The 25084-nt window shown below is 51.4% G+C and overlaps 1 protein-coding gene across 2 annotated transcripts in view; it reads right to left on the bottom strand.

Annotated features, from left to right (window-relative positions):
* Nfasc (neurofascin) overlaps positions 1-25084 on the bottom strand; it is a 163678-nt gene that overhangs the window by 67941 nt on the left and 70653 nt on the right. For both annotated transcript variants that reach the window (XM_050147841.1, XM_050147840.1), the window contains exons 3-6: positions 10879-11060; positions 5241-5346; positions 2762-2958; positions 2363-2485 (exon numbers count right to left, since the gene is read on the bottom strand). In XM_050147841.1, the coding sequence (XP_050003798.1) occupies positions 2363-2485; positions 2762-2958; positions 5241-5346; positions 10879-10969 (517 nt within the window). In that variant the 5' untranslated portion in view covers positions 10970-11060. The remainder of the gene's footprint in view (positions 1-2362; positions 2486-2761; positions 2959-5240; positions 5347-10878; positions 11061-25084) is intronic.

The following is a 25084-nucleotide window of genomic DNA, read 5'->3' as shown; positions in this document are numbered from 1 at the left end:
GGACAGGAAAAAGAGGGCCATGAGATCTGCTCAAGAGAGGGCATGAACCTAACTCAGTGATAAATATGGTGTTATAGATGCCCACCAGCGACAGCCTGGCATCGTTCCCCACACAGGTAAGAAAAAAGGGAGTGACAGGGTCTGTGTACAAAGCCATCCTCTCCTGTGAAACGGCTCACAGTACTGCCTTCCCGCACAGCCCCGCTGGGAACAGGCTGGGCAATTAAGGGTAGATGGACTGATGGACGGCAGGCAGGTAGGTGGACGGATTTACAGGATAATGGATGGGTGACTAGATGGATAGGTGGATGGATGGATGGACAGTGGAGGGAGGGGCAAAATGAGGGAGAGCAGAGGCAGGCAGGTGGGCATGAAGGGAGAGGGGTGGGAAATCCAGGGAGATGGGCAGGGGTGAGAGCCAGAGAGCGGGAGCAGGGCCAGGGTGGAGGGCAGGGAATGTTCATCTCTTCTTTATTAGTGTTTCCCTATTATCTTAACTGAGAATGGGGGAAACACCGAAGCCTTTCCAGAGCTAGGTGAGCATCAGTGCACAACTGATTCACAACAATCTCTGGGTGTTGTTACCTGGCTCCTGCTCCAAATTCTGTCTCCCTTCAGCACCTATGGAAAGCGTCACTCTGGAACTCACGTCCTGACTTAAGTGTGGGGACTGGAGTAAAGCCAGACAGACCAAGGATGAAACAAGACTGTTACCACTGGTTATCCTCTGGGAAACATTCACTTCCTTCTTCTGTTATTCTTTATCTTCATCAGTGCAGTTACCAAGGACGTCCTGCGTGTGTGGTCCGGCTCCGAACCCTTCTTCCCTTCACATCCCTGCCCCCTGCCCTGCACACAGTTCTGTTTTTTTTTTGTTTTTTTTTTGTTTTTTTTTTAGATTTATTTATTTATTATGTATACAACATTCTGCCTCGATGTATGCCCGCACACCAGAGGAGGGCGCCAGATATCAATACAGATGGTTGTGAGCCACCATGTGGTTGCTGGGAATTGAACTCTGAACCTCTGGAAGAGCAGCCAGTGCTCTTAACCTCTGAGCCATCTCTCCAGCCCCCAAAAGATGCTTGTGAGCCACCATGTGGTTGCCGGGAATTGAACTCAGGACCTTTGGAAGAGCAGGCAATACTCTTAACCACTGAGCCATCTCTCCAGCCACAGTTCTGTTTTATTTTCAGAAGAGGGAACAGAGGCTCAGAGATTTTTTTAAAAAATTTTTTTTGGTTTGTTTTCGTTTTTGATAGCCCTGGCTATCCTGGAACTCACTCTGTAGACCAGACTGGCCTCAGACTCACAGAGATCAGCCTGCCTCTGCCTCCTGAGTGCTGGAATCAAAGGTGCGTGCCACCTTCACCCAGCTAGAGGCTCGGAGCTCTGAAGCAACTTGCTCGTGACCACACGGCAATAGCAGCTGATGTGGGAGTGATTTCTTTCTAATCTGTTGCTTTCATTGGTTAATTAATAAAGAAACTGCCTAGGCCCATTTGATAGGCCAACCCTTAGGTGGGTGGAGTAAACAGAACAGAATGCTGGGAGAAAGAAAGCTGAGTCAGTGAGTTGCCATGATTTTCCCGCTCAAGACAGAAGCAGGTTAAGATCTTTCCTGGTAAGCCACCTCGTGTGCTACACAGAATATTAGAAATGGGTTAGATCAATATGTAAGAGCTAGCCAATAAGAGGCTGGAACTAATGGGCCAGGTAGTGTTTAAAAGAATACAGTTTCCGTGTAATTATTTCGGGGCATAAGCTAGCCATGCGGGCGGCTGGGTGCCGGGGGCGCAGCCTGCCGCTTCCCCTTACAACAAGCAGCCCCTGTGCACAGATGTTTTGTACCACGTGGCCACTTCACATCTGCTTCTCACAAGTTGGTCTCCCCACCCACTGAGCCCTCGTGTTAGTTTCCATAGTGGCAGCATCTCTCTTGACCAAACTTAAAGCAGGGTTTTGTTGCTGTTGCTTTTATTGTGTTTTTGTTTTGGCTTAAAGATTCAGGGGTAGCCTACCATGGTGGGGAGGACATGGTGGCAGAAGCATGAAGCGGTTGGTCACACAGCATTCACAGCTAGTGAGCAGAGGTGCAGGCTACTTCTTGGCTTGATATCTCCTTTTTATTTAATCTAGGATCCCAGCCCATGAAATGGTCACCATCCATAATTTAGGGTGGCCTTGTTTGTTTGTTTCAATTAACCTACCTAGAAACCCCTTACAGACAGGGATTTGTCTCCACGAAGATTCTAGAGCCCCACAAGTTCACATTTAACAGTGACCATCACATCTTCCACTCAACCGACCCACCACACCCCCTGGCACTGGGCTCTTGGTGAGGCCAGGCTTCCGCACTCACAGCTGCTCATCCAGAAGATGACTGGAGATGGGAGGCCGGGTGGGGGGTTGCACTGCAGCGTCAAGGGGGCACCCTCTTGAACCACGACGGGGTCTAGGTTTTCCTTGGGCCACAGAGGAGACTCTAAAGAGAAACGGGAGGGGGAAGTGAAGCTGATGGCCAGAACTGGGCAGGCTCAAGAGAAGGGGAAGTGGGAGAAAAGGGGAGGCAAGAGAGAGGATGCGGAGGGTGGATCCTGAAAGGAGGGAGGCGTTTTTTGTGACAGTGGACGCTCGTCTCCAGCTGGCCCCCCTCTCCCCTTCTCTGGTTCTGGAGTGGGAGAGACCCATGGAGGGCAGGGCCTCCTGCATGCCCCCCACCCACCAGGGAGCCAGCAGCAGCCCTGTTCCTGGCACTCACTGGACACCTGGAGGCGGATTCGGTTGCTGAGCGCCGTGCCGAATTTGTTTCGGGCGAAGCACTGGTACTCCCCTTCGTACTCCTCAGGCCGGCCGCCACTGCGGAAGTCAATCACCAAGGTCCCAGATCGCCTCCTCATGGACACCCGGGGGTCCTTGGCAATGTTGAAGAATCTGCTGTTTCGAGTCCAGTGAAAGCTGCGGATGATAAGGGCCAGACCACTCATATGTACGGGGCTGGAATGGGTCAGTTCCTCGGCCCCAGCTCAGTGGCAGGTTTCTACTCCACCACCCTACCTCTGTGCCAATGGACCCAGCCCTGGCTGGAAAGAGCCACCGGATAAGCTTGGGAGAATGCAAAGGCCCAGGTCATGTCTACTGCGACTGCACCTCTGTGAGCGCTGCCACTAGCTAAGGCTGGTGACGGGTATCATGTGTCCAGCTTCCCCAGCAGGTTCTGGTCTATGAGAACATAACTCAGGGGTAAACAATGGTGTCTTCAAAAACCAAGACAAAACAAAAACAGAGCCAGCCACTTTCCTGACCTTGTGACATTCCTAGTCTCCTCCTAGGAATGCAGACTCCTTAGTTCACCAACCCACATGTGCCACGGGGCCAGCTCGGCTCTGCCACGCTTTAGTAGTATAATCTGCTCTGAAGACATGCGTGGCAGAGGCTGCCTGCTCCTTGATTGACAATTGCTTCATGAAGACCACGAAACAGCAGCATGGGGACCACGGCAGGGTAGCTTTGGAGGAACTGGCAGGCTAATGCAATAGAGCTTCAAAGAGCCTAAAATGTACCCCGACTCCGGGCTTGGGGGTGGGGGCTCAGAAGCAGAGCACTTGTCTAGCATGGCAAAGGTGGCATCACCACCACCACCATGTCCCTCAGCTTGTCCTGGGAGAAGGCTGCAGCCAGCCACACACATTCTTGGCTCCCTGTGCTGATGTGGTACAGCAATGGCTGCTTAGAGTCGTTGTCCCCACAGAGGTCCCAAGTGGAAATGACCAATCTTAGAGGCATGCTCACTAGCGCCCTGACTGGCCTTACAGGGTGACTCCCACTTGGGATGAGGGAATTCCTGCTGGTTCTGGGCTCATCAATCTTGGTCTGATTGTCTCACACAAACCCAGAGGCAGAGCAAACCTCCACCTTGCATGGTCCCCCGATGCCGGACACACTCTGCCACTTTAAAAATGGAACATATTATTTAAATCTTCACTTTGCCAGAATATGTCGTTCAGCAGAAACAGATCTGGCCTTGGCGGTCAAGGAGTAGGTCTAAACCCTGGTTCAATCAAGCTGGAGACTGGGGGGGGGCATTTAAAATCACCACCTCTCCTCAGGAAGACACTGGCCCTGCCACAGAGGAAGAGGGGCGGATGAATAAGACCAGCTAACAGCACGTCACAGTCTGGATAGGACAGGCTTTTTCTTCCTGTCTACTGACTTCACATCTGAGACAAACACAAGCTCAGAATGAAAGCCTTGAGTTAGCTAGGTAGAGGGACTTCCCATAAACTGAGCATGGCTGGAGGATGGCCACACAGGACAGCAAAGCACATTACACCAAAAGTCTGAAAATAACATCGAGTTGAGTCTAGGGCACACACCTAGTACTTAGGAGGGGAGACTGAGACAGGAGAGTGATGAGTTTGAGGCCAGCCTGGGATGCACACTGAGACTGCAGGGTTTCATTGCAACAGAAACAGCCTTCTAATATCTTCATTCTGATTTCCTAGTGAGGTAAATTCCCTGCTTTGCTGAATCTGTTAAAAGCCCCATAATACAAGAGCAGTTCTGTTATTCCCAGAGGTGGCAATGGAGGCTCGGAGCTATGAAGCAACTTTCTCATGAGCCTCTGTGCACAGCTGTTTTGAGCCACGTGGCCACTTCACATCTGTTTCTCACAAGCCGGCCCTCCTGTGTGGCACCTGGTGAATGTCAGTGGAGAGTTTCTGTGTGGATGAACCAGACATTTTAGAAAGGATTTGTTTTACTTTTAAGTATGTGTGGGTGTGTGGGGGGTATGTTTATGGGGGGTGTGGGTATGTGTAGATGGGCGGGGGTATGTGTGTGTGGGTAGGGGTATGTGTGTGTGGGTATATGTGGGTGTGTGAGGGGGTATGTGTGGTTGGGTGTGGATGGGCGGGGCTATGTGTGTATGTGTGGGTGTGGGTATGTGTGTGTACGGGTGTGTGTCCAGGTATGTGGGTATGTGTGGGTGTGTGTGCATGTGATTGCCTAAGAGGTCAGGAGCAGCTCATGCTCCTGGAGCTGGAGTGACAGGTGATTGTGCGCATCCTAACAAGGATGCTTGGAACTGAGCTCAGGTCCTCTGCAAGGGCAGCACTCACTAGTAACCATCGAGCCATCTCTCAAGCTCTGTGCCAAACTTCTCAGTTTGCTTGCCTTACTTCTGACCAAGAAGTGGGTCATTTCAACAGTGACTTCCAGGCCCCTCCCCCTGCACTCACCTGGGGGCGGGGTTCCCTTTAGCTTCACATTCAATCAGGATGTTATCACGGGGGTCCACGATGTGGTCCTTCACCGACTGCTTGGTGATAGTCGGGGGCTGGGTCACTGCAACAGGACACGTGGCAAGGGTCAGAACTTCAGGGACCTACCCTGGACTTGGTTTAGGGTGTGGCTAAAGACAAGAGCACCAGGAGTCACCTGGGCAAGCAGGTATGAATAGTACCCTATTCTAAAGATGCAGCATCTTAAACAGGGCCGCAGGATAGGGGTGGATATCGCAGGTGGAGCACAGGAACCCTTTAAAGAAGATCCAGGCTCCCTCTGATCACCCAGGATCACATCCCAGTGCCCAGTACATTGCACAGGGTACCACAGTCCCCGCTGAATGTGTGCTGAGTGGATACAGGAACGAAACCAGCCATGACTGCAGAACTTAGGACTGTGATGGTTCTGAGCCACGAGTCTCAACAGATGGCCAGACTGCTGAGGCAAGAGCCAAAAGAGGATTCAGTCCCTTGTAGCTTCACAAGGGCTTCCCTGTGGACCAGCAGGCTGGTGTTCTGCCCAGGGGTGCAGTGCCAGTCACCATAGTAGCTGTGGCAATCCCAGCTGCCATCTGTAGACCATCTTCTGCCCACTTACCCATCCTCCCTGCTCTGGGCACATTATCTTCCATTGGCAGAGGACTCACTATAGGGCTCTAGGCTTGAGCAGCACCCACAGGCAATAAAGAGGCCAGGCCTTCCACCCTCCCTCCAACCTCCCAGAGGCTCCAGGGCATGGAGACACACGAGGCACTTACGCTCATTCTGAATGCTTGCTGTTAGTTCCAGTGGGTTAGCATTGGGAGGGGGGAGAGAAGGAGAACACTGTTAATGCACACGATTGACCAGATAACTGCTGGCCATCCTCCTGTCCTAGCACACAGGGTTGGGGTGAGGAGACGCGGGAACAGCACTGGGTGTGGGGATTTCTCCCAGATGCAGAGTTTGACAGAAGAGCCAGGCCAGGTTGGAGAACAGACCTACATATACTTCATGGAAAAGGTGTATCACTGGGAAGATGGAGACTCCACAGTAGGGCAGGACCAGTAACCACCAGAGATGTTACCAGGGAAATCCAAATGTCCTTAAATGACAAGGCTGTCTGAAAGGGACCCTTCAGATGGTGCCTGGCACCTGACACCATTGAGAGAGGAGGGAGTCTTGGTGCACAGGGTCAGCATGGAGGTACTGGGGAGCGAGGAGAAGAGTGGACTTTAATCACTTCTGCAGGACAAAGGCCTAACATATAAGCACTGAGGACCCAGCACTCCGGTCCCTCATACACTGTTTGTCTCTTACAGAAAAGCATGTTCTATGGAAGTTCCTGGGGTGACAGTATCCCAGCATGTGGCCAGCCCACCATTCTTTGTGTCTTCCACAAAGACGACAGAGAGGCACACATCCTCACCAGCCCCGTCTGCACACACTGCACACTTGGGCCATGCACAGGTGTGCTCCTGCTTCTCACACTCTAACCAGCAGGCTGCTCACTGCAGCTAGAGAAGATGCAGGCTGTGGCTCCGAGTGCCTGCTGAGAGCCTGGATTCTCCCCCGTTACTTTCTTTTAATGCTGGAAGTAGAACCGGGCTGGTGCTCAACTACGGAACCCTACCCTTTCCAAGTCCCACATTTCCAACAAATCCCTCTGTGGGGCTGAGGCCTACAAACTGTGCCTTGGATAGTAAGGTTTCAGACATGGAAAGCAAGGCTCGGCTCCAACAGATGTGGAGAAAAGACAAAGCATGTCTCTAGTACTCTCCAATTTCTTCTCTTAGGATGGCATGAGGAAGCAACATGACATCGTCACGTCACGCTGGTGTGGAGGTCAGGCATGCACGGGCACTGTGGGCTGCCTCTTCAGAGCGAGCGCTGTTGGGGAGAGCAGGAGGTAGGGGCTTTGGAGCAGAGCCACGGAGACTTGATGTCTTCCCACCAGTGTGAAGAGACTCAGAGGAGGTGCAGGCTCAGAAAGGGCAGCCTTCAGGGAGCCAGGGCTCACCTAGGCCCAAGAGAGTCGGGGAGGCAGAGAAAAGGACATGAAGAAGGGATGGTATGTGGCAGGAATGAGCAGGGCATGCAGGCTGTTAGCAAAAGAGTCTCCATGGTATGGCTTTTAAAAAGGTTCCGTGAACAAGGTGGTGTGGCCTTCAGAGCAATCAAGAGATATTCTGCTTTTTACTTGTCCGGGTCTGCCTGGGCTGGAAACAAAGGAACGAAAAGCCCGAGAGCAAAGGCAGGAGGCTCCATGGAGCTCCCCGCCACGGCACTTTCCTCTGTATGTGATCTCTCTGCCAAGACCAGTAATTCTGAAAAGACTGAAAGCCAGTGGGGCTGGGACAGGAGTCCAGGGAGGGAGGGGCCAGTCTCCAGACAGGTAGGGCTGGCCCTTGAGTACTTTTGACCACCAGCAGGGCTCCGGCTTCATTTCAGGACACAATGATGCCTCTTGGTCCTGATGCACCCTGCTTCCAGGCTCTGACCCCCTTCTACGACATCTTGAATTCAAGGGTGGATGATCTCACGGCTACAGTCGCGTGGACGCTGGCTTCGGAGACAGAATATGACTAGCGTCCCCAGAGGTTGTTGCAGAGCTTTCAAAATCCATCCTTAGTGAGCGAGCTGGAGGCAGGCCTCGTGACATCACTGTCCTTGACATTGCGGACAACGGGGATCCTTCAGTGAGTGGAGATTCCAAGTCGCCTTAGAGCGGGCTGGCTGCTGATGCTACAGGCTGCCTGCCTGGCTAAGGGCCTATTGAGCATCTACTTGCCTAGTGGGACAATGACATCTCAGTCACCACTCTGCTCCCAAGGGATTTATTGCAGGGACAGAATCAAGCCAGAAGACAAACCATGACGGAGAGAAGGTAATGGGGACAACCTGTCTGAGGGCAAGGACAATGGTGCTCCTCTTTGTCACCCCACCACGCGCTCCTCCTTCCTTTCACAGAACTTGCTGTCTGATGATGTCGGATAGAGGATGAATTTATGCTTTTGGTTTCCAAGGGGGGAGAAAATGGGCCCCTACTCCATCTCTGTCCTGGCTCCAGGGCTCGACCTTCATGCCTCTCTTTTCTTCCTGGGCTCTATCCCGGGATGATGGAGGATGCGGGGCGGGCGTGTTACTGAGGCCACCTCATATGGGGGTGGGAAGGAGCATCTCTCCACTTTGCTGTTCACTTCTGTGGGCTCCGAGGGGGGGATGCTGAATCCTCTTGAGTGGAAGGAGGATGGAGGTAAATGCCAGCAAGCCTCCAGGAGACTCACTGTTTGGCAAGGCCATTCTGACTGAGGAGGTGACCCATTACTTTTTTTTTTTTTTTAAGGTCATTCTGTTCTCCACTGGGCTAATGGGAGGGAGGTGGCGTGTGACTTCACTGGCAAGGCAATTGGAGCCAGAGGCTGGGCGCGTCAATAAGGGATTGTACAGCCATCCAGGGTGCTGCTCCAGAAAGCTGCCGTGCCAAGCGCCAGAGTGGAAGCAGTGTCCCTGCCCTAGAGGCACAGAGAATGCCCTGAAGGGACAAGTGAGTAAGCACCCGGCAGGATGGTCTCTCTTCCGATATCCCCAGCCCCACCCTCCCAGCAAAGGGGTAAGTTAGGAACACCTGACTGGTCCTAAGCCCGGATGGCAGGGTTGTGGTTAAGTCAGGGGAGGAACCTGCTGAGGAAATCCGTGTCCTTGCTATGTCCTTGTTCTGAGGTCAGCTTCTATAGACGAGTCATTGAAATGGGTCCACAGCAACCAGAAGGCACGATGCTTTGTGGGGTGTCCATCCTGACATATCTGGAACCAACTACAGCCATGTGGTAGAGGCTCCTCTCAGAGAGGTGCAGCTGTCAGGCGCCAGCTCTGCCTCTTCCCTGCTTCCTAACCCGTCAGCTAAAGGGTGGCATCGACATTTAGACTTCCTGTGAGAACCACACACACTGAGATCATCACTGCTCTTGGGTCTTTGGCCTAGGGCAGCTGCAATTCTAGTGAGGTCCACGGACTAAAAGAAAGCAGGACCAACGTTCCATAGCACAGGCAAGAGACCCAGATTCCATTCTGCTTTTATCACCACGACAGCTGTGACCCTAAGCAAGGAAGGGCTTGATCTGCATAGACAACATAAAAGGATCGGTCCCCAATCCCCTCCTGGATGCTGGGATGGAGAATCATTGGTGAGGAAGTTAGGGCCCTCAGCCTTAAGTACATGGGTTTCCTATTGTATTCCCGTCTCCAGTAGAGCTTAGAAATCCGTATTTTCAGTATAGAAGCCCAAACCATCTATTTCTAGGTTCACGCTGCAGGAGCCCCTCCCCCACCAGACCCGCGTATCTAACGGCAGCTGAGTGAGAAGTGGCAGAAGGGAAATGAGCCTTCACCATGTTCTCGATAACCTGATTTCCTCCGCGCCCTCCTCTCCAGGGACACGCCCTTATCAAGCCTATTAAGACTGTCTGCCTGGCTGTTAATGAGAATCTCCTTGAGCCGGCCACAGACGGTCACCATGGGAACGCTGGTCTCATAGCTCTCCTCTCTTCCCCCTTCCCCGTATAGATGCTCGGGCAGGAGTGGTCTTGGCCAGCTTGCTTCTGGGATCAATTCATAGTTATCACTGGTCTCTGCCATCCAGAAGTGCAGACTCCTTTGGGGTAGCTGTTACTGGAGGTCTGGCTTTAGAGCTCCGTGGGGCCTTCTTGGAGGCCATCGTCACCTCCCATCTCCTTCGTCCATCTGTTAACTGGAGAGAGTCCAAGTCTATCTTGGCATCACATGGACTCCATGAATTCCTTGAGCCTGAGAATAGGGGGCAGAGGGGCTATGCCTATATGTTAGTGCTAGGATGCAAAGATATCCGGCACGTGTCCAAACGGTGTATGCTTACACACAGGGCCAGGAAATAAGGAGCCAGTCAATAGCCACCAGGGAACACAGTACCAGAGAGGGTGGATAGAGAAGCAGACATCAGCGTGGCAGGTCAGGTTCAGACAGGCACTACCACCATGAACAGAAATGAGCCCCATATTTTGATAGTTCCGAGGGAATCCTGGGATAGAAAGAACCTGTGCCTGGCTCTCCCATGGTAACACGTTATGGCTCATGTCTTACTTGGCTGTGTCTTTTACAAAGAAAACGCCCTGGCCAATCCTCTCCCAGGCTATCCACCAGCATCCTTATTACTCCAGCCAAGCCTGGGCATTGGCTCTGGGTGGATCAAGTCAGAGAGACTAGTAAGGACACCCTACCACACCTGATCCTGGAAACTGCTTTTAGAAGGGGTAAGTCAAGGCTAAGGCCAGGTGGGTAAGTACGAGGAGCGAGGAGAACTCCAGGTGGCTCTCTGAATTCCCAACTGTGTCACCCTCCGTTCCACTTAGCAGGTTCCAGGCAACACAGAGCCCAGCTTATCCACAGCCCTAAGAAGAGGCCTGCATCTTAGTTTCCAGTTTCCCAGTGGGAGCCTACATCAAGTCTTTGGAGAAAAGCCCAGTTCCGAAGCTTGGAATCCACTGTTACCCCTCTTCCTCTCATCTCCCTGACCTCCCTCCCCAACGCCGACTCCTCCAATATCAGGAGTAAGATGAAAAGAGGGCACAGAACTCACGATCCATTGGAATCTCAATGGCCCCTCCGGGGCTGAGGAGGAAGAGGATGAGGGCTGTGTGGACCCAGGGTAGTGCCTGCTGCCTGTCCATCCTCAGCACCGGGCCTTGCTCCCAGCTGCCCAGCCCGCGGGCTCTCGACGCCTTGTGCCACTCCACGGGGGGCTTTTCAGACAGTGCTCAGCTAGAAAAAGAAAACAACAGCAAGTGAGTTTCTCTTGAACTCGTGTTTTGCTCTACTCCCCCACACACACCAGGGTCTCAAAAGACTTGAGTCTCCCGGCCACAGAGTTTGAGAATCTCCTGGACCACAGTTTCTAACCTTGGAATCCATGGCTTTCCTATATACTGTAGGGTTTGGAAGCACCACTGGTCTCTACCTACCCCATGTCAGTAGACCCAGCCAGCCCTGTCGCCAATCAGAAACATTTCTGGACATTGCTGCTTGTGCCAGATATCTCGAATGCTGCAGGTGGCATCTCCAGAGGACAAATCCACCAGTGATTAAGACCCAGTATGGAATAAAGGTAACTGCATAGAGGAATCGTTAGAACACACACTGGCCTAGAGGTCCCCAACAGATAGATGTACCCAGCTCAAAGTTTCCCTGGACTTGGCCCTACTCTCCCTGCGAGTCTCAAAAACAAAAAACAAAACAAAACAAAAACAAAAACAAAAAAAAACTCAAGGGGCCTGGAGCAAAATGTGTTTGGGTGAGGACACAGGAATAAAATCTTGTTGATGTTCTTCAACCCTACGGGGAGGCAGGAGCATTGTCCAAGGAGAAGGGATGGGCTGGGACTCAAGTCCAGTACTCTGAGACTGCCTGGAGCTCCGACTACTCCAGCCTGCCAGCATTATGGGGCCACGTCAAGGGGGAAGGCCGCAGATGGAGACGCCAGAATCCCTTCAGCTTGCCTCAGCAAACATCTACATAGGCTCAACACACAGCTCCACTCCTGCTTTATGTGGCTGGAGCCACAGTCAGCTACACCCACCCACCCATCCATCTAAGAAGGTAGAGGACAGAGCCCAGGCAAGAGCTCCTCGGAGGTGAGGCCATCGTTCTGGAGTCCTGTAGTAGGAAGCATCACCAGTCACTACTTCCCTATGCCAGAATGAGGGATCTGACTCATATTTCAGCAGCTGAGCACAAAACTAGCCTCTCCCCGCCATGTGTGTGTGCATGCGTGCGTGCACGTGGTGTGTGTGTGTGTGCATGAGTGTGTGCATGCGTGTGTGTGGTGTGTGTGTGTGTTGTCTGGCCTCCATCTACTTGCCTCCCTTCCCATGTCCACCTCCTTGGCTTGGACCACCAGGGTTCCAGGCCAGAGTGACTGCAATGGCTCCCTGTGTATCCCTGCTGCTCCCACCTCTGCCCCCACTCGTCCTCTGTCCACGACCAGAACTGTTATTTCTAAAGCAGAAACACAAACATGCCACTCCTCGTCACCTCTCTCTCTTGTCCCCAAGTTAACGCTAACTTCCTTTACTGGCTTGACACCCCAAATCATGTGTCCCCTTGGCCTCTCCCACTCTCCCCTGGCATGCTGGTCCTAAGGGCCTCTGTGTATGCTGTTCTGACCCCTGGGAAAGAGCAACCTGTGTGCAGGACAGTCTGTGCTCTTGGCTCTCTCGTTAGGATTTGCTAAGTGTTACTTAGGAGTTCCCTGAATATCTACTTCAACTCCCATGATGGTATCCTTGGCTTTGTATTCATCCCAAAATGTCACTTGAAGGCTCAACAAATGGGAAAGTTTCATTATTATCCAGTCATAGGAATTTACCACAGGACCATATAGTCCCTCAAAATGTGTGACAGATGGACATAAGGGTGGGTAAGAAAAAAAAATGAACAAGTAAATGTATAATTGAAATAAGTTGCCTAGATGACATTATTTTAAAATATATTTTATTATTTGAGAATTCTATAAAATGTATTTTGAACATCTTCATCCTCTTCCCCACCTACTCCCATATCTCATCTCCATTCCTTACCTACACAAGGCAGAGTTTTCTTCTTTTATTAATCCCACCCAGTCCAGTTTGTGCTGCCCAGTTACTTCTGGGAGTGGAGCTGCCCTGGCCTTACTGAGGGGTGCATCATTAAAGAAAACTGGCCCTTTCTCCCAGCAGCTAACAAATGCCAATCACTCCTCAGCTAGTAGTGCTTTTGTGCTCACCTCCCCCACTCCATGTGGGATTTTGTCTGGCTGGAGCTTGCATGGGTCTAGTGCCTGTTATCACAGCCATGATGCATGAGTGATTGCAATTGCGCTGCTGTGCCCGGAAAACACTGCTTCATGGGGTTGTCGGCCACTTCTGGCTCTTACAATCCTTCAGTCCCTCTTCTGTGAAGATCCCTGAGTCCGTGTGTGTGTGTGTGTGTGTGTGTGTGTGTGTGTGTGTGTGATCCTCTAGAAAACCACTAGGTGGCACAAGAAAGCACAAGTTGGAGAGTGACTTAGGTGGGAAGAACCTCCTCTCTACAGGTCAGATGCCAGGAGTTCAGTGAGCTGGAAGAAGACAGAGTAGGAAATCTTCCAAGGATGGGGCCCTGTGGCTAGAAGGCATCACAAGGGTTAACTCTCCGGGATGGTCCTTACACTGTCCTTCAGAAAGGCCACTAACACTTCACCTTGCCTTACCCATCTCCAAAGATCAGCCTGAGTTTCTGGTTGAAGCCCCAGTGTGGAGGGAGCTTGCACCAGGGAAGGCATGGCCTTCTTTCCGGGGAGGGGTAGAAGGGCATGGTTTGGGCTCACTGACCACTGTTTGGCTCAGGACCTGCCAAGTGGTAGAGTGACGGGAAAGAGACAGGTGTTCATCCTGGGAATCTTGATCAACTAGGAAGCCAGAAATTAGTCATTAATCAGAAACACATTGGCAGGGAAAAGCCCAGCTGTTGGGGATGTTTGGAATTCACAGTTTAACAGCAGGGTAGATAAACGACATCAGGATAACCACGTTCTGCTCCTGATAAATCCCTTCTTTGTTCTCAGGAACCCATCCCCCTCCCCCACAACCAAATGTTGGAAGAAAAAAAGCTCAGAGGTTATTTTAGTTTATACAGGCTACTTAATTTTAAACAACTCCCTCACTTTTTAGATGAAGAATTAGTAGCAAAGGAGGGCAAGAGGCTTGCTTAGGATCACCCAGCTGGTTAGTGCAAAGCTAGGAAAAGAATCCCGGAATCCTGCGGTCTAGACCAGGACTTTTCTATCCAGCTTCCTTGTCTTTGTTACACAGCAAAGTCCCAAAGTAAAGATGTTATTTTAAAAGTCAGTATAATTTGTCAGTTTTCCCGAAACTTAAACAGAAAACTATCCATGACCCTTCAATTTTACTAGGTATATGTGCCAAGGATTTAAAACAGGTTCTTAAGCAAGTACATGTGAACAGCTGTTCACCAGAGCATCACCTACAATGGCCAAACAGTGGAAAGAGCCCAAACATCCGTCCGAGGGGGATGGAGAAGTGGATGGGTGGATTTTTGGACGATTATCCATCCACAGAAAAGAATGAAATATTGACATAAGCTATTCTGTGAATGTGTTTAGTGAAAGAGCCCACACTGTCACATACAAATGACCCCATGTATAGATTTCCTATAAATACCCAGAATCAGTAATTGCAGAGACAGACACCACTGGTGCCAGCCAGACCCTGGGGGATGCCACAGGGAGTGACTGCTAGTGGCATGGGTTTCCTCTGAGAAATAAAGGTGGTTTGGAACTAGACTAGAGGCATACGCTGTGGATGTACTGATTGTCAGTAACTTGTGTACTTAAGGTGGTTTTCTTTTTAGATAAATTTCATACCAATAAAAGAAGGGTATAACATTGGTCTCTGTAACATTCTCATGGAGATGGAAAGAGGCAGAGGAAGGTGGGTGACTGGAAATAGAGACATAGCAGCCACCCCACCCCCCTCAGCACAGAAGACAGGCACAGAGTGTGTGTGTGTGTGACCCTTCCCACACACTCTGTCCACCAGAGTCAAGGGGATGGGAGCTTAGAGTTCTAGCTTTGAGAATAGAAGACCAGAGCACAGTGAGGCAGAGCGGTCTGCCACAGTCCTCACATCAGCATGGCCCACGGTTCCCCCAGCCTGATAACCAGGGAAAAGGAGGCAAGAGGACGGGGCTCCAGGCCTACAGCAACGACATCCACATCTCTAAAGACTGCCTGATTTAATGTCAACCACAGTGGCACAGCCTTCAGTCCATGGCCAAGGCATGTCATCTCCTAGGTCCCTTTGCAGGCCTTCCCAGTAACATAACGGGTGTATTCACTTAGCTTCCTATTGCTATAATAAGCACCCCCCTCCTGACAAAAGAGTTTGTTTCATCTCACAGTTACAGATTACAGTTTCTCTCTAGAGGAAGTCACAGCAACAGGAGCTTTGAGGAACTAGTCACATCCATAGTCAAGAGCAATTCAAAACCCCCTGCCCAGAGGAGGTGTCACAGTGGGCGGGTCTTCCCACCTACATTGACCAAGGTAATCCCTGACAGACACGTCTACAGGCCAATCTAATCTAGACATCCATCACTTCGACTCTCTTCCCAGGCTATTCTAGACTGTATCCAGTTGACAACAGAAACCAACCATCACAAGGATTAATGCATTAGGGAGATGATGGGTGTGTGGGCTCTGGTAAGAGCCCCTAGGTGGGATGAGGAAGTCTCATTCCTGGTTCCCTGTAGGGAAATTAAAGAGTGAGGGAAGGTGGAGGCTGAAGACCACCCACTGGCCACCGGAGTCTTTCAATGTTGGAATACAGAACAAAACGTTTTTGTTTAGCATCACAGGGGTACAACCAGGACCAGGAAGGAGGAAGTGTCAGAGAGGAGGTTGCAAGGAGAAGCCACCCATCAGCCATAGCCACCACATACCATCCACGAAGAATAACCCATCTGAGCAGAACGGCAGGTACCACTCAAAAGTCTTAAACGTCTTAAACGTCTGGGGGAGGGGCCAAATCAAGTTTCAGATTTTTTTTTTCACCTTGTGAACATGGATGCCGAAGAACTTCTGTGACCTTGTTCAGAAACAGTCCGCACCCTTGAGCGACCTGCCTGAGCATCTGTGAGCCTCCTGAGCGACTTAGATTTGAAATGTGAATTTGGTCCTGATGGGCCACCAGGGAGGATGCCGGCATGGTGGCTCTTGGTCTAGTTCAAGGTCACTAGCCACACATTCGGACTGCCTGCTTTAATGTCATATCCCCACTCTCAAGGCAGAGGCCCCGGCCTCACAGCTTTTTGCTTCTCTTCTGATAGGTGGAGATAATCCTACCCCAGAAGCACGTCCCCAGAGAACCACGCAGCATTCACTGTGCACACAGCAAAAGCATCCCATATGCTTGCTGCTGCCATGGATCAGGCCTTCTCCTCCCAGGGATGAAGGGTGTGCACACACTGGCAGCCTGTGTGACTATCCACAAGGGCTGAGCAGCTACACGAATTATCCACTTATTGTCACAGCTTGCTTTCCTATTCCCCCCTTTTGTTTTTCTGGGTCCCGGTGGCTCCCCCCGCCCCCATATTGAAGGCCCCTGGTGTTGATCCTACAAGCTGTCTCTGGCAGATGGAATAGGTGCCCACAACTCCCTCCTTCAAGCTGTTGCCTTCAGGAGCAACATCCCCACAGCCCTGTCTCAGGCAGGCTATGACAGAGGTACAATATGTCTGACGTGACAGAGAAAGACAGGCAGCCTGGAGATATGGCTCAGCTGGTGGCTCTGGTCCCCTGAGCAGCGGCTGCCACAGGCTTTCGGGCAGCAGACATTCATCCACGCTGCAGCCCCACCTGGGGCACGCACTGAGCTAGGGAGCTCACACGTGGGTGGAAACAAGGTTTGTCCACTCTCGCGTAGTGGGGACACTTCCAAGGCGATCACAGGAAATGGCCCAAATGAAGTGACCAGGAGGCTTAAGTTCAAGGATGAAAACGCCATCCACGCACACATGCTGTAGCAGCTCTATCGAGCAGGCGCAGAAGCGTGAGGGTGCCTTCCCGTAGGCAAAGGAAATCCATTAACTGTGGCACAGGAGGGTGGTGGCGCATTGTTCAAAACTGAATGGAAATGAGCTACCAAGACATGACAAGATGGAGAAGATGCTTGGATGGATAGTACAAAGTGAACGAGTCCAACTGCACGTCATTCCGAAAAGGGCAGGAAATGCAGTCAGTGAGATCAGAGGGCGCCAGGAGGTGAGAGACATAAATCTGGATCACACCATACTTGCGGACTGTAGACTGGCACCATTACAAAAATTTCAGACCCAAGAAATACACGATAGCAAGTTTGGTTCCTGCTCTACTGAGGGCTCTGGTGATAATGGTACATGGCTCCAGGACTATCATGGGATCCAGCAAAGGACAGCACTGATGGAAAGCCTCTGCCGTGGGGTCAGCAAGTGTCGGGGAGTTCTCTGTACCAACTCAGTTCTGCCAGGAAGCTAAAACTGCTCTTTAAAAATTTATTTAAGGAGGAGGAGAAGAAGGAGGAGGAGAGGAAGAGGAAGAGGAAGAATAGAAGAGGAGGAGGAAGAGGAGGAAGAGGAGGAGGAGGAGGAAGAGGAGGAGGAGGAGGAGGAGGAAGAGGAGGAGGAGGAGGAGGAAGCCACAATAGGATGATGTTGGGAAAGCCTGGGTTGAGGAAGGCCTTTGGAAGAAGGTGATATCTGGCCAAGCCCTGATGTGGCATCCTGAGTGTCAAGAAGGAGCCAATCTTGTAAAGGTGGGTCAGAAAAAGCATCCTATGGAGGGAGAATTACTTGTGCCAAGGCCCCGTGTCGACCAGGAGATTGGACATGCAAGGGATCGAAAGAAGACAATGTGGCCGAAGTGTGCACAAGGACAGGGACACGACACTGTCAGGAAGACGAACGTCTACTCAGAGGCTCTGATGGCCAGCATCAGGACCTGAAACTATATCCCAGGCATCCCAGGTTTTCAGCAGGAATGACGCCCTGGTGAGATCTGTGTGCAAAGGCCACCCTGGTTGTAGTGTGGAGGGACCAGATGGAAACACAGAGTCACTTTGGCTCCGCAGTCTCTGGGCGAGGCCAGTCTTCAGTTCCTACCCTCACATCACCCAAACCTGGTGCAGCCCACTTCCCAGCCCTGAGGGACTTTGCACCAAGTGTTCAGGGGTGAGGATGGAGCTGACATTTTCTCAAGACCCTTAGGTCCAAGTCTCACATCAGGCAAGTGGAGCATTCTTTGGAAGATCTTCAGGAGCCTGTTCCGAGGGAGGTACAGGAGGATGCTGGGTGTCCGGTTTCCACAGCTACTCCTCAGGCAGAATGCCACTGGGATGGGCACTTAATGACTGGGTTTTGTCCCCAAAGCCTAGTTCACTAAGAGATCAGCAGCTCTGCTCCGTCCCCTTCCCCACATTGGTCTACTTCTCAGTCTCAGAAATACTGGAACCAGGTGACCACAGACTTCATCCTCAGAAACTGGGAGCTGAAATAAATCTTTCTTGCTTCAAGTCAAGTTTCTCGGCATTTGTCACAACAATGGAAAAAATGATTAACTTCATTAGTGACTTCGGTTTCCCTCTTCAGACCTCTGGTCCCATTTTAGGACCAAGCAGGGAAGCTGTGCATATTCTTCAGTCTCCCAAGACTGCAGGGATGTCCTCCAGCTTTCCCACCCACCCGGAGCCTTCCTTTTCCCATGCTGAAGCCTGCCCTCTCCTAGTCTGGCCTAGGCCCTGCCACATGCAAGGGATGGAAGCTGGCTCCCGATCCAGCTCGGAATCCATAGGTTCTCCTGTTTGCCCTCCCTCTGGGTGGTCACTGATGGCTCCACACTCTTTTTACACAAATCGCTGTCTTCCAAGTTTGCCTGGATCAGCTTTCCTTCTCACTTTACTCATCACTGATCACCCAGGCTTAGGTCCCAGGGCAACCTCTCTACCCAGAAGGCTTCCTTAGCCTTCCCTGGCCACTCCCTCCCGCCAAGTCTGCAGGAGGGCCTCACCTTCTATGCTCTAAAAGCATTCTGGGATAGTCTCACTGTAATGAATGTGACTTCTTGGTGCCAGCGAAATGCCTGTCTCCCCAGCTGTACCCCGAGTTTCTTGTGGTTGCAGGCAGCATCTTGTCCAACCAGAAGGATGCCTGCAAGCACGTACGAGGTGCTCACTCATATCCAGGCTCTTCACTCATCCACAACACTGCTCCCTTCCTCGGAGAATTTCCCACCCTTCCTAAGAGGGGCTTACTCCACCCCAGTTCCAGAGCTGGGCCCAAGATTCGACACAATCAGCACTGCCCAACACACCCCAACTATTTAGGAACAGACACCTGCTGGTCCTTGGTGACGTTCACCAAGACAGCTGGGGAAGACACGTTCCCTCTCTCTTGGGAGAGACCTTTCAGGGTCTCACGAGGGTATATGTAGACTGCAGGTAGATAGCTGGGTGGGGCTTAGTGGCAGACTGTTTGTCCTAATGGATCCCCCTACTCTGTGGGTGCAGCCCGGGAGGGATGCTGCTCAGAGGTCTCCTCTCCTTGTGTGACCACTTCCTGTCAGCTCCAGATCCGCAGGGGACCTGGGAAGGGTGGGAGGGGGGAATGTCATATTCCAGGATGTCTGTCCCATCTCCAAGGCCTTCCTGAGATTTGAGGGTTCCCAGGTCATGACGGGCAGGCTCTGATGACTGACTGGCGGGGGACAGAAGCTTGCATGGAGAATCCCAGGATGGAAAGTGTGGATTAGCTGCTGCTGTTAACTGGCACCGAGAACACAGAAGGAGGAGCAAGCAGGCTCAGGGTCGGGGGTGCAGAGAGACTGGGCTTGGCGCAGGGGGTAAGTTCCACTGGAAATGCCTCAGAGCCATGAATAACAGTCTTGTAAGCTCTCCCAGGCTGTATGTGAATTGATGTCTAGGGATATACTAACAGAGAGAGCTGGGGCCACATGCCAGCAATTAACTCTTGGAATAAGCTAATCAAGGGACTAGAATAGTACTACAAGAACCAACTAAGGAACACATTCGCACATCACTACCACGGGAAACTGTGGGGGAGCAGAGAGATAATAAAAGCCCCCAGTGCCAACGCAAACCCCAGCTACTCCCATTAACAAGACAGGCAGCAAGGCTGATCACGACAGCTGCCTGGAAACAACCTGCTTAGGAATCAGAAAGGAGCCGGATAGGGGGAATCAGAGACGCATCTGAGCATGGGGTAGGAGTTTTGTCAGGGCTCAGATTCATCCCACGAGGCTGGAGAGTCCTGTGTGGACTAGCAAGCCCTCCCCTGCTGGAACAGAGGACACCGGCAAACCACTCCTAATACGAACCCACGCCATTCTCAGACGGTTTAGACATAAAAACAAACCCCAGGGCTCAGGCCATCACCAGAATCACATTCTCACCCAACTTTTTTTTTCCTCTCCCCTCCTTGAAGGACAAAGAGCCATGTGTGCTGGTCTGCGAGAAAAAAAGCTGAAGGGCTAAGCCCACTTTCCCATCCACAGTCAACCCCCCATACTCAGAGCACCGTGTCCCCCTGTCCAGCCTACTCACACCTACCCTTTCCAAGCCCCAAATCCATGCCGGTATTCACTGTGCTGACTTACTCCGGTGTTCAGGGTCCTCACTGACTCCTCCGAGTCTCTGCCATTTCCCCTGCTCCCCAGGGTACCCTATGCTCATCCCTGTGGTGGTCACGGCCTCCTGCACTGTGGGAAGAGCTATTACTGTGTCAGTGCCCTAAAGACTCCGAGTCCTGGTTGGCCTGCGTCTTGTCTCCCTCTGCGGTGAGACAGTGGTAACTTCTCACGAGCTGGTTGAGCAGCCATTGTTTCTGATGCTTCCTATTACTGGGAGGTATTTGGCTTATCAATAAGTCTGCCTAATAAATCCCCAATTAATAAAAGGCCTGGTGAACCTGCTATTAGTGGCTGTGTGGAGCAGCAAGGCACCAGCAATCACTGGGCAGTGTTGACTTGGCAGCCTCAGAGGAGAGCCTGGTCCTGCCTAGCAGACACCCTAGATGTATTTGTTTCCCAGAATGCTTCCCTTCTCCTTTCTCAGCGTTCTGTCTGAACTCAGGTAAGACTATCCTCAGAGCCATCTTCACAGGCTTTCAGAATGAGGTTGTGCAGGTGTCCTGTCCAGTCACCCACCATTCACTCTAGGACATCAGCACTAGGTTTTGAAGATGCCCTGAAGTAAGGGGGTCAGCCTGGGACACCTGAGGTCCCACTCTGTGAGTCCAGGGACACACATTCCAATCTGGCACTGCAAGGAAACCCAATGGATACAGGGGGCCGCATCCCTTAGTCCAATAAGCCAACCAAGAGTCACTAGGCCTTATCTATGCTACGATCCAGCCAGCCATCAAGAGTTCTTTGGGAATGCATTTTTTTGCCATTGCTGCTTCTCTTGTCCTTTGAAGGACAGAACTAGAAAAGACATGATGGTAGCCATCAGTGTCCATCCTCGTAGCCGATGTTAGTCAGCCAGACCCTATGTCCCCAAAGTTCCACACACTTATAGACCAGTATCACCAGCTGGAGACCAGCACAAGCCCCAGGGTAAACATTTCACACTCAGACCATAACCTGGGGTTACGGGAAGCCTATCCCAGGGAGACGGAGCAGCAAGTATGGAGAAGAAAGGCGGAGAAACTTCTGAAAGAGCAGGCAGGGTTCCAGCTGTCTCCCCAGCACGCCGTCGTTAAAGGGAGTGGCTCGGAGGAATGCTAGGGAGACAGTGATAATAATCCGGTGTGACAGACTTGAGGGTGAGCGGGGCTCAACAGTTACATCTGATAAGGAGGGACCCAGATGGGATAGAAGGTGGAGTTAGAACACCATAAAGAAAGGGATCCCTGGAATTACTATTAGAAGACTTGGGGCTCCTCATAGAGAGATGTGTAGAGTTCCCACACGAGGTGGTCGTCATGCAAACAAAGCACAGTCTGGACTCAGCCAGTGACTGGAATGCAGGGCATATGCATTGCAGCTTGGAGAAGTCTCAGTAACCAGACACAAGGACTACCTAGTGCATGGTTTCATATATATGAAATCTCCAGAACCATGGTGGAGTCAAGGACATGGAAAGCAGACTAGTGACTGCTCAGGCTTGGGGACAGAGTGGGGACAGAACCCGGCTGCTAATGAAATGTATGACTTTGGGGAGAGGGGTGTACTGGGAATACAATTACAAAAATTCAATGGTTGGGAGCTGTCCAACACTAGACCCCAGCAAAACACTGTGTACATGAACCAGCATTGAGCTGTATTGTTATATGGATACATTTCTAGTATGTGAATTACACCTCACTAAAGCAGTTAATAAAAGCATTAACAAGAGAACTTAGAGGCCTTTGCTTTAGAAAAATGTGATACTTCATAAAGGAAAATGATTAAATTTACAAATCAGGTTTCAAATGTTGGAAGGAATTAAATCGACTGTATATTAACAGCACCAAAAATAATGTTAAGGAGAAAATTATAAAATTGGAAATAAAAGGTTAAGAGAGCATGAGATTTTGAGATAAAAGGAAGAAGACTCTTGGACAGCCACTCCTTTAAGGAAGTCAGCCGAGCAAGTCCCCTTGCCCTCTCTGTTCCAAAGCTCGGTGCCCCACTCCCAACACTGCATGGTAGATTCTCAGGCTTGCCCAGTGGTGTCCTCTTGAGGTCCAGACCATGGTCCACCTGAGGACACCTCTGTTGATGACACACACACACACACACACACACACACACACACACTATGTGGGGGAATCCAAGCCTAGTGTGGCAGGCCCTGTTCTAAAGCCAGTTGGAAACCAGGCTGATCCTAGCAGAGACAAAATTATAGAAGAACGTGGGGTGGGGGAAGAGAGGTGACCTTCACTTCCGTAACCAGATTATGAGCTTTCTGTGAGCAAGAGAGATGTCTTCTATGTCCCCAGCCCATGGCAGAGTTAAATGTCAGTGCAGAACTGAACAGAATTGAGCTTAATAACTAGCCAGGAGCCGTACAGAAAAGAGGGCTATGCCAGATTCCGACTTGGAGATTTAACGTTAAGAAGTGATATGTGATCTCCATGGCACACGAAGGGCCTGGGCTTAGAGTTGCAGGCTCACCCCAGCCGGGCAGACACTTGCTGTTTCCTCTCAGAGTCACGGTCCCCCTGTCTGTAGGAGAGGGGCTATACACTCATTTATTGCAGGGTCGCTATGACGGTTATTAAATCCATCCGTGAGCTTCTAACCCAAGCCTCTATCTAACTCCAGCACACCTTATTTTCAGGAAATGCCAGATTTTTATCCTTTCCGCCAAGTCACAACTGAACCTGACGTACTTCATTACCTGGTTTTGGGCTTTCAAATCTATTCATACACCTGTCAGTGAGACAGTGCCTGTGCCAACACTGTCTGGCCTGATGCCCAAGGAGCCACCATTCACTCTCAGGACCAGCACCAGTCTATTGGCACAAATAGTACCTGGTCCACTCAATAAGAACAGGATGCCCCTGAAGGCTCCCAGACTGGCCACTACAACCTTGCTCTCCTCCTTCCTGCTCTGACACACCTGTCTCCAAAGCAGCCCATACTCCTCTTCCCCCAGCTCCTTTGGCCATCAAGAGAGAGTGGAGTCGGTTCTGACGGGACTCCATTCAGAGCCAATAGCGGGTTTGCTAATGATATTCCATTGCATTTTTTAAATTCCTGTCTGCTGTGACAACTGGGGCACAGAAGGAAAGGATGGAGCCAGCGGGAGGGAGCTACAACTGCCCATCCTCCTCCCTCTGGCTTTCCTCCCTCTGCCTTCTGCATTTACATCCCGGGCAGACAGCAGCCTGAATCCAACTGCCATTCCCTCAAGCAAGCAGGCTCCTACAGACAGGAAGAATGTGAAAACAGGAGGTGGGGAGGGGGTTGCAAAAGTGGGGGGAGGCAACGGAAAGGGGGAGATTTTTCCCAAGTTAAGTCGCACCATTTGGCCAGGAGTCTGGTTGTGAGAAGGCTGTGTGTGCCACCAGACATCGGAGAGAAGCTTCGCCACAATCTCTGGCTGTCTTATTAGAAACCAGAACTCAGGGTGGACACAGTATCTCTAGGCTCTGTTAGTGAGATGGGCTTGGGTTAGCAGAAAGGGCCAAGGAGAAGCCAGGTGAGCCTGTTATCTCAGCGCTTGGGAAGAAGAGGCAAGAAGACTGTGAGGTCGAAGCCAGCCTGGACTACAGGTGAAACCGGCTTAAAAGAAAAAAGAGGAGAAAATTTGTAAAGAGCTAAAAAAGGAGCCTAGATGTGACCACAACGTTTTTGCTAAAAGAAGGTAGAAACAGGAGCTCCTAGGCCCCAGCTGTCACTGCTGCCAACCATACATGATATCTATTCCTGTCTGTCTCAGCACCCATGGGCAAAGGTGGCTAAATGCTGATAGCCTGGAATCAATTTTGGGAAGTCAAATCGTCCCCAGTGAAGTGTTTACAGCCCTGGTCCCGTATATCCACAGCTGTGGGTCCTGCGCATGCTCTGTGTCTGTGCAGCCTGGGGTGAGGAGGCCGTCTGTGGCTGACAGGCAGTGGGGCTTAGGGATAGGAGTGCAATTAACCAAATGGATCCATTTGTGAAATCGAAGGCCTGGGGAAGCTGGGTGGTTTCCCTGCATGAGTCAGAAGACAGGTGTCTGCTCTGAGTGACCCCAGATGACAATGAGTTGGGGCACTGGGCACAGGAAGGGTTCCTCCTGCTGGGAGGGGAGGAGAAGGGAAAGGGCAAAGCGCAAGAGCAGATGCCTGGGGCAGCTCCAGATGGCAGGGGGCTGAGAACAAAGAGAGAAGAGACAGAGAAGACCTGAAGGGCAGGGCTCTTTCCTGAGAAGGCTTTCCAGCTGGAGCCACCACGTCGGAGTCACATCTGGGACCTGGAGGACACCGCTCAGGATCACCATGCAGTGTTCTCAGGAACCTGGACAAACCAAGCTGGGAACACCCTTAGCCCCAAACCTAAAGTGAGCTGCTGAGAACTAGAGTCGGACTGTGGGGACCCAGCCGCGGGTGTGGCGCTGTCTCAGGTCCTTAACCTCTGTGACTTTGATTTCGTCATCAGAGAAAGCTGAGTACTAAGGATTTTTGTCTCAAAAGGGCTGCTGCGAGAGAACACGGAAGCTGCATGCGTGTGCAAAGCACGGGCCCCACATACAGAAGCACTCCAATATACACTGTGATAAGTATGACCATTG

Source organism: Alexandromys fortis, unplaced genomic scaffold (assembly GCF_014885135.2).
Source record: "Alexandromys fortis isolate MF-2015 unplaced genomic scaffold, M_Fortis_MF-2015_v1.1 scaffold_58, whole genome shotgun sequence".
Taxonomy (NCBI): Eukaryota; Metazoa; Chordata; class Mammalia; order Rodentia; family Cricetidae; genus Alexandromys; species Alexandromys fortis.
The sequence above is the reverse complement of the archived record's forward strand: the minus strand, read 5'-3'. Positions and strand labels throughout refer to the sequence as shown.